The sequence below is a fragment of the Acanthopagrus latus genome, chromosome 20, assembly GCF_904848185.1.
Source record: "Acanthopagrus latus isolate v.2019 chromosome 20, fAcaLat1.1, whole genome shotgun sequence".
NCBI classification, from domain to species: Eukaryota; Metazoa; Chordata; class Actinopteri; order Spariformes; family Sparidae; genus Acanthopagrus; species Acanthopagrus latus.
In genome coordinates, this window is record NC_051058.1 from 9,094,564 (window position 1) to 9,104,525 (window position 9,962).

General features: G+C 42.3%; 1 protein-coding gene across 1 annotated transcript; it reads right to left on the reverse strand.

The window, feature by feature from the left end:
• Nucleotides 1-87: 87 nt before the first annotated feature.
• LOC119009335 (WD repeat domain phosphoinositide-interacting protein 1-like) lies at nucleotides 88-9,472 on the reverse strand. Its single transcript, XM_037080478.1, has 12 exons — nucleotides 8,828-9,472; nucleotides 7,534-7,616; nucleotides 6,678-6,847; nucleotides 6,464-6,560; nucleotides 5,491-5,588; nucleotides 5,257-5,349; nucleotides 5,097-5,167; nucleotides 4,084-4,191; nucleotides 3,436-3,600; nucleotides 3,240-3,347; nucleotides 2,695-2,834; nucleotides 88-1,748 (listed from the first exon to the last, which is right to left on the reverse strand). The coding sequence occupies exons 1-12, from the start codon at nucleotides 8,902-8,904 to the stop codon at nucleotides 1,627-1,629; spliced, it is 1,332 nt and encodes a 443-aa protein (XP_036936373.1). The 5' UTR covers nucleotides 8,905-9,472; the 3' UTR covers nucleotides 88-1,626.
• Between the last annotated feature and the right edge of the window lie 490 nt (nucleotides 9,473-9,962).

The following is a 9,962-nucleotide window of genomic DNA, read 5'->3' on the forward strand; positions in this document are numbered from 1 at the left end:
AAAGTCCTCAGACCACTTGTTGAAGCTAGAAAGGTAGCAGGGTCCGCCACATATAAACAAAGTTAAACAGTATGAGCTTGTGTTGTCCTTTTAAGGACAGTTTGTTTATTCATCAGTCATGAAAAGTTTGTTTAATAAATTTGTATAAGCATAACAATTCAGTGAATAAAGATAAATCACTTTTGATTAATTTCTTTACCCCCAAAACTATATAGTGCACCTTTTAGCATGTACACAACTTGGCTTTGTTCTTATTTTGTTGGATATGACATCAATACAGGATTCATAATAAATGACCCAGTGCAGAGGTTGAACTTCTCAGCTTTAATGAGTCTCTGGTGTAAATGGCCAGTATCAAACAGCTCAATGCAGCGTAAGGGTGTCCTCACAGCGCCACCTTTTGGCAAATCAAATGGCATTACCATGTTACTTATTACAACAGAACTATATATAAATGTTATATATACATTATACACACAGTAAAAATCCTCAATATATAATTTACGCATTGGTAAGTCTATGCATTTGATGTGTAATACTTAAAACATTTTTGCAAAAAAAGAACATTTAATACATCAACGTAAAAATGACTTTCATATTAACAGACTGTATTCAGCATCGTTCAGTCAATAAAAAGGTCTTCAGGATACCACTGAAATTCACGGACCTGTAACTTTGTCATGTACAGCTTCGCCACCAAGCGTTTCACATTCAGCTGCTGCCACAGAGCCCATCATCAGGTTCTGACTCTGCCCGTCGTTTAGTCTCATATACACACTACCAGAATTAGTGATGACACCTGCATGTGCAGGTCATGTAGTACTTACTGCATGTGTCATGATTTAAATAGTGCATCACACGAACAACATGTTCTCCTTCTGCTCCTCTCTGCTGAGGTTTGACACGTTTAATGCCCACTGATGAGCACGCCAAATTCCTGACGCCTTATTGACAAAAATGCCCTCGTAATAGCTTGTCAGATGCCGATTCCCAAAAACAAGACATGAATCTTAAGAGATTTGGCTACTTCTAAAGTGACCTGTCAGGTGACGTCTTCCCATCTCTCTTTTTGTGCATTTGAGCATTGTTGTCAATCTGCTGTCTCTTCTGCCATCTTGGTATATTCATACCTCTTGCTAAAACTCTGCAGGACCAACCACACGCTCATCTGGTCGCTACCATGATAATATTGTGCAACAGTAATGTAACTGTGTTGTCAGGGTTTCTTTGCTTTGTACAGTAAGTCTTAAAAATAGGTTCAACACTGTTAATATGGGAGTTAAGAGTGGGTCTTTAAATAGTCTTTAAATCTGTCTAAGTGTTTAAGATGTTCTGAATGTAGTTGTTTTTTTAGTGTGTGTTGTTTTTGTTTGTTTATTTTGTTTGTTTTTTTTAGTCCTTATAAAAACGTGAGAGGGACACAGAATACGGAAACACCAGGAAGTAACACTCTGGCAAGATTTGACCCTAGGCCAGCAGGGGTGCTTGTTTTTTTGTGGGAGGGTGGGGGTGCCACAGTGTCTCACACACAGGAATATTTTCGTCCACTTTCCCTGCTCGAAACAAGCGAGTCTGATTGTTGTGCAGGGATCGGATGTTTTTTTTTTTAAATGGGGGAGGGTTTGGTCAGTTTGTCTGGTTGCCGACCGGAGGGAACTCATTCTCGTCGTCCAGACAGACGGGGCCCTCAGCGAACTCATGCTCTGGGATGACCTCACCTTTCTGGGCTCCACCGTCCTCAGAGTACCCTGGGGAGGGAAGGAAGCAGGAAAATGAGTCGGCCCCTTGATACTGATCATAATCTGCGTCGACTGGGAACTCTTGTTTGTTTCACATGTTATGTTTTGGAAAGTATGTACAGTGGAGTATTTGGTAAAGTTTACAAGAGTTAACAATTATAATAAAGGGTTTTTGGTGGTTTGCCTAAAGAAAGACATGAAAACCATCTTCCAACCCCTAAGTTTTTAATCCAAACTCCCAGTACAATCAGATATACTTGCACCAGAAGTTTAACAGAACATTGATAATCTGAGGACTGAAATAATTAATAAAAGGTCATTTATAGTCATTTAAAGGTGCAATATTTAAGAATTTTAATTGAAAACATTCTCAAATTCAAATAATGTGAAGAAATAATAGTGTTGAAGCTCTGATGCCTATATATTGTGCTACTGAGATATCTACTGAACTTGGCATGCTAACCAACATCCCCCTGGTTTATAATCATTTGTAAATGGTCAATAAATACTGTGTAGTTCTATAATCCATAACATTATTTTGATAGCAAAACAACAGTTGCAAAACAACAGTGGACGCCATAGTTAAAACGTCACAAATACAATGTAAGCGCTTGATTTATGTGGTAGCAAAGCAGAGTCAAAGGAGTCACTGTCCCATTAAGTATCAAGCTAAGGCCACTGTCCAATCCATGCAAAGCTTTGGTAAACCTTTACAAGTATAAACATCAGTTGCGACTTCATAAAAGCCGCCCAGATACTGTTCATAGATGAACTGCACGGTATTTATTAATCATTTACAAAGTATTACAGTCGTCATTTGAACCTTCACAATGAACTGCTTATAAACGTTAACAGCAGCTTTAACTTAAGTTCAACTACTTATACATTTCTCATTTTTGATCAATGTTTATCATAAAATATTGCCTCCATCAGTTGATCATGAGGAATACTGTACCCATGAGAGTGGTGGAGGAGGGCGGGGTTGAAGGTAGAGCCACGGTCGCAGCGTATGATTGGCTGGATGGTTGGGGAGGGACGTCCTCCGGTTTGTCCTCCTCAATCTGTTCCACCTGCTCCTCGCTGGAGTCAAACAGCCTGCGCGAACAGAGTCGACAGAGAGTCAACGACTGCCAGCTCGCTGTGATAAAACCAGCAGGCAGCATTGTGACATTTTAAAGCTGCATATGCAAGGTTTTGATGTATTTAAAAAGAAGAAAAAAAAGACACCAGCTGATGTTGTTTTCCATGGCAAAACTGATTGTAAGTGTAAAATATTAACTCAGTGATGTATAATCTTCAGGTACGTTTTCATTTTTACTTAGATACTTACAACACTACATTTCACAGGCTAAAAATGCAGTTTAAATATACCTTCCAATTCCTACATTTCTTCGCAAGTCACAAATGTTTTGAAATTTAGATGATTTTGGGCACCTAACGTAAATCTCTGCACCCAGTTTAGAAGTTACAGTATACTGACACATCCAGACACACACTCACTTGTGTTTTTGGACCAGGACACACTCGCCTCCATCCTGTGGATCCACATTGTAGATGTAGAGGAGGCCGTCTGAGGACGCCACCAGCAGGCGAGGGAGCTTCTGAATCCTGACAAACAAAAACACACACAAGATGTAAAGGAACCTGCACACGGGTACACCTCTGTCCTTGAATACACGTCCCTCCCCTGTCTTACGTAGCCAGGGCGCAGATGTTCTTCAGGCCGAACATGTTGAGTCGCACTGTGGCGAAGGCTCTGTCCTGATGCATCATGTCGGACACCTGGGAGGGCAGGTAGGTGCTGGCTGCTGTGAACATTTTGCCCACATACGCCGACCATGTAGGAGACTCCTCCTCTTGACTGGTTGGAAACAAGATGAGCGTGGTTTTTTTTTTGTTTTTTTTTTAACATAAATAAATATTTAGTGAAGACATTTGTGTTATTTTTTCTTGTTGTTCTTTTTATAGAAGGCCATTTTGTTGGACTTCATAGGAACACGAGCAGGTTGCTTTGCATGATAAATACAGCAGAGGGTGCTCATTGTTCCATGTTTTGTCCTTCTGTGAACCATACAAGGTTCAGAGGAGGACCATGGAGACATCTGATGCAGATGAATTGCAACATGAATGACATGTAATCTTAATCCCCAATAAGAAAATATTTTACCAGGGATAAAAGAAATAAGTCCCCTTTGACAGAAAATAGCGGTTTATTTTGGTATGGATTAAAGCACAAGCATGAGATTTATCAGAACCTTGTCTACGCTTGGTAAGCCAATTAATTAATTACTGAAGCTACAAAAAACAAATGACTAGCTTCATTCATCAAACTGTGTGTGTTTACCTGGGGCTGTGCTGCTCCAGTTTAAAGATGTGGACCGTCTCAGTGTTACTGGAGGCACACAGGAACTGGGCGTCCGCACTGAAGGACAATGAACTGATGCTAACGTATCTGACAGAGGGAAAAAGATTATGTTTAGATTTTCATTGACAACAAAAGACAGATTTACTCCAACACTCCAAATCAGCTCTTGAGAATCTAGTATTTCTGCTTTAAAAACGGAGATACTCGGTCAGAGACACCCGAACAACAAACTACTGTTGGCCTTACTCAGTGGACTATTCGCGGTGGACATTTTCCTCCAATGTCATGCTAAGAAGCTGCTCAAAAATCTTGCAAATCGTTACCATTTCACAACCTCCGCACTGATCAGCAGCATAAAGGTGGTTGATAGTGAACATTTTGAGGGACATTGGGCCTCATTTCAATGTGAAACACAAATTTGATTACCTATTAGCTAATGTTAGCATTCAGCCACTTCCAGGCTAACATCAGCGCTAGGTTTACATCCAGTGTGTGTGTGTGTGTGTGTGTGTCCAGGCTTAAATAATCAAGTCCAAGCTGTTAATGTTATACTCTGTAATACCCTCACTATGATGCTAACTAGGAGGCGGTTGAAAGCTAGCTTTCCAATTGAGGCTAAAATATGTTGTTCGGTCATGAAATGTGGTCTGGATCTTTGCACTGTCAATTGTTTTTTATTTTCGTTGCTGATCAGTCAGAAAGCCATGATAATTTCTCAGATTCCCTCCTTTTAAAAAAACTAACAACGTGGAGAACAGCTTGACAAGCGTGACGTCAGAGGTCACGGTCTCTTGGCCACTGAGCAGCAAGCGTCTGACTCACCTCCACACTAACTGTTGAGTAACAGGGGGGTCACTTGAACTACTCACGGTCACAAGCCCTTTGTTTAATCTGGCTTTAACCAAACACCATGAATCATCTTCACCACCATCTGTCCACAGTTTTGCTTGTTGACAGTTTCTTGTCCAGCTACATGAAAGAAGTGACCTAACCTCTTCATCCCTCTGCGGAACTCGAACAGCTTCTGTCCTTCAGGAACGCTGAACACTCTGATGACAGTGCCCTGCGGACGAGAGCAATGTTCAGCTAGAGTCTGGTGGATGGGAAAACAGAAGGAGGGATCTAAAAAGGTGAAGGAAATCGAGTCCTCACCTTCTCTGAAGCGCTGGCCAGCTTGGAGCCAGAGGCGTTGAAGGTGAGGGCTGCCAGGGGACTGTCATGGGCTTGGATCAGCGTCAGAGTGCTCTGAAGGTGGAAAAACAAGTGTGCTCTAATGACATCAGCACCAACCCTGGGCTGCTCCCCAGTGGGGTTACCAAGAGACATGATAAGAACTGCAATTTTGTTTCCTTTGTCGCTATGCCATGAGTGTTAATGCAGCCTCACCAGGTTGTTGGCATCATAGACGGTGATCTCCCCGATGCTGGCGCTGCCGGGGTACGCCAGGTAGGAGTTACTGTGGTTGACGGAGAGAGCGCAGAGACCTACAAGACGGCAGAGGGAACAATTCAGGCAGTTTTCTGCTTGCATCCTGAGCATCCATTCACAACAGGATTATAGAACATTATTTAGATTCTGTGAGAAGAAGTAACATTCTTCATGTTAATAAATGGGCAGCTGAGTTTAGAGGCAATAAAATGGTGGCTTGCTCAATTCCGTACAATTAGCGGTTACACTGCTACAGCCTCTTTTTGGTCTTGCATAACCAGTAGCTTAGAGTAGTCTAATTTTCACAACATTTAGATCAAGATATTGTTCTACTAAACTAAGATTTCTGCTTATGAATGAAGAATCTGTAGGCAAGGGACAAGATCATTATATCGGAAGCTTTCTGGTTTTCATTTGGAGACAGTTTGCATAGAAAGAAAAAAGAGGCTGATTGCGTTGGACGATTGCACCGCATAGCACTGCAATCTCAAGAACTAATCATCTGATGACGCAACTGCGTTTCATTATCTTTTTTAAAATGTTTATCGGCATTCATAGATAGGTCATAGACACCCTTCTGCAACTCCAGTCCTATTCTCGCGTCTCACATTGCTAATTGGAATGTAAACGATGACCAGAAGAGGAGAGGACGTTTTGGCCCGGACATCCGTTTCCTGAATCTCTGCTGGCTACAACAGAAGCCCTGAAACACTGGCCGTTGCCCCCAGAGGCTTAATTGTCATTAGATGATAGCTGATTGGTTCCAAGATTGCAATCAGTGTAACAGTGTTAATGATTATGCTGTAAATTTCACTTGTTGCCATACGTATTATCACTTATAACGTAATTCGGGTCCACAAGAATCAATTTACACACTTTATCTGGTTTATATAGATAAACAGTATATGTCTTCTTCACATCTGGAGCGTACCTGAGGGGTTTGTCGGTGTGTTGAGCAGGGTCTTGAGTAGTTTCATGTCTTTGATATTGTGGATGTAGACCGACTCCTCCAGGCAAACCACCAGTCGCTGTGACAGTGACAGACAGGGACATCACGGTTACCAAAACAAAAAAAAATGTAACATACACGCAACAACTTTGAGGAATTAAGAGGTAAATCAAGATCCATCATCTCCCGTTCTCACCTGTCTGTTGAGCCTGACGGAGAGGATGTTGTTGGAGTAGCTGTAGTTACAAATCTCTGTGCCTTTCTTGAAGTGGTAGACGTTCATTCGCCGTGGCATGGAGAGACTGACCACCACCACCAGACTGCTGGAGAACAGCCGCTCCACTATGTACACGTCTGGACACTCCACTGGGAAGGAGAGGAGATCAGATACTTTTATTCGGGAGAGTAATGGGAGCTCTCGTCTGAGTTCAAATTACAGTTCATGTACAGTAAATTCATAAACAGCTTCTTCTTTGCTGTCAATTCCTATATGTTTTCCTGCACTGTTACAAGTGACAATGACTGTAGCCAAGTTTCCACCCAAAGTACCAGCCACTTTAAGCCCCAGGAACTACTGAAATTCCTGCACTTTTGGAAAGTTATATCCCACGAGCAAGGAACTTTTCTGGGGGTGGGGAAATAATATCACATCATGTTGACCCTTGGCAACCCACAGAGTTCCTCCAAAAGGTCGGGAAGGGTCTTGCGGTGGAAACTAAAGAGAGAGTATACACTGATGACCTCAAACTGACTCAGACTTTCTCTTTCGCTGTGGCTATTGAGGATTATAAAGTGTAGGGTTCCCGTTTTTGCCCTCTGTCAACAGCAGAGCAAACATTCTGCAGGCTGTCTGAGGTGAAACTCACCACAGCTCAAACAATACTGTGCCGACTTCCATCGCTCTGCACTTATGTCACCTCAGGGAGGAGATGCTGGTGTGTCATGGCCTATTTGCTGTATGAGTGTCGTGTGATTTTTAAACAACACATTTCCTGTAATTCGAACTCCTTCGGATTACCGAAGAAAGCTAAGCACACGGCCCCTCATATTACCTCCTTCGTGGATGCAGTCCAGTTTGTCCACAGCAGTGACCGAGAAGAGCCGGTAGCCAGTCTTGGTGCCCACCGACAGAGACCTACAATAACGACACATACACACACAGCCGCACCCAACACTGTTACAATAAAAATAGCTTAGCTGTAATTACAGTTTTTAATTACAGTGATTTAAAAAGGAAAACTGACCCTGAAACACAAACACAATTACAGCTCAAGTCGAAAAATAATCCCACGGAACCTTTTTTTTCCCCCCGTCTGTTTGGTAACACTAGACCAGATTAGGGGATGGATTTGGAAAAAAAAACAAAAAAAAAACAATAGTTTGCTATTGAAAAGCATAGGATTATCCATGCACAGACACGCAGACTGCACAGAACAACGGGTCAAATCTAGGTTGTGGATGCTACATAACACTGCCCTTTCTGATTGCTAGTTTCCATCAAGGAATAAGTGCAAGATGACCGCAACACCATCATTGGAAACGCCGTAATGACCAATGCTGACATGAGACGGTCACCAGGTCACACCCCGGCTTGGTAGTCATGATTTCTTCTTCCCCAGACTCTCTTATCTTGTTTAGACAATGCAGCTGCCATTAAAATCCGTTGATTGCCCCAAAGAAGGCTGCCTTATCTTATCACGGTTGGAAAGAACATGATGACAGAGGGTTAACAAGGTCCTGTTGACCGTTTGGACACCTGCTTAGTTTTACAAGCAGAGACACAGGAGATGTTTATCCAGGTCGGCACACCTGTAACTGAAGAAGTCTGCTGGATTTGTCTGTTCTGCAGCAGTCTGCCCTCTAATAGTCCATGGGCAACTTCTGCTTGTAAAGTTGCATTCAGCAGTGTTTCTTACAACCTCAGAAAATACCACATTTGCCTTTACTGTTAAATCCAAATGATGAACATGTAATAATGTATGTTCAGTGGCATGAATCAAGCAGGAAATGTGCATTAGATACTACAGAAAAAAAGCCTGTTTTTCAATGTCTTGTTACACAACAGCCAGAAGTTTGTACAGTAACCACCTAGTTTAATGTGCAACAGGCCTTGAAGATTAACACAGTGGCCTAGTTCACTTTCATCTGCTCGAGTCTAATCCAGAAGTTTAGCCCGTAGTTTCATTTTGGACGCGCAGACACGACTGCACGATTGTTGCCGCTTATTACCAAATCACACAAAGACAAACACACAAAGAGTAGGCTGCGACCGAAAACAATTATGCAACAGTCAGGTGCATCAAGGAGATTTGAGTTCACGCTGGGCCCAGATCGCAGGTCGCTTACGTGGTGTCCTGGTTAAACGAGGCGCAGATGAAGCCTCGCTGCGCTTCGAGGGCGTCCGGTGCGTCCTGGGACTCCATCCGGACCGCCGAGATCCGTCTCCTCTCGCCGGTGTCGAGGTCGGAGGCCTCTGGGCTCGGGTCGATCCCCGCCGGAACCCGCTTCCCCTCCTCTGCTCCCCGACTCCAAGCGCCACGCTCACACTCTTCAGGGGAGAGGAATGTCCGGGCAGGCTGGCTCAGATGGCACACATGACACACACACCGAGCGGACAATCGGGACAGGACACCTGATGATCGATAACTACTCCCGAGTGAGCTGTTTCACTTTAATCCCCCGATACCGCTGATATTATGTTATTAACTTCTAAAATCCACACAGCAAAACAAAAACAGCTGATGGGTGGATGCGTCACGCTGCGGCGCTCCGCGATTGGCAGGCGGTGAAATGTCAGCCCCTCCGCTCCGGCACTCCTATTGGTCGAGCTGCCTAAAGCCTCCGATTCATTTGACAGAGCAGCTGTCAGTCAGAGGAGAGCCGCCTATTTTGGTGAAAAAACGGTTGATTGGCCAATTATACGTTCTGTCTCGTCACGAGGAATTGTTTTGATGATTTCATTGGATAAAATCCGTATCAAGGTTTTTTTCTTTTTCTGTTTTTTTCTCCCCTTACTTCCCGTTAGTGCAGTGACACATCAACAAGCTTGGGACAGAGACGTACATTTGTTTACCAAGACTATTTCATATTATTCACCCATTTTTGAAGCCATTCTTTTAAGCTTATCTTTACCTGCATGTAACGCTGTTTAATTCTCTGTTTATTTAGCCAATTCATATTATTATTATTATTATTATTATTATTATTATTATTATTATTATTATTATTATTATTATTATTATTATTATTGGTGGTGGTGGTGTTTTTTACGTGTATGTTTACATAAATTTTATAAGCAAATATTGAATACTGAAAAAAAATCAATATCTGCTCGGCTAAAAACAATAAACAGGCTTGTTTTAGTATTTATCATTTTAATTTAGCCGCTGTTACCCCAAGGTCAAATGCAATAAGGATATAGTATTAAGTTAATTTATCAGGTACTTGTATGTTCATTGTATGTTACTTTATTATCGTACTA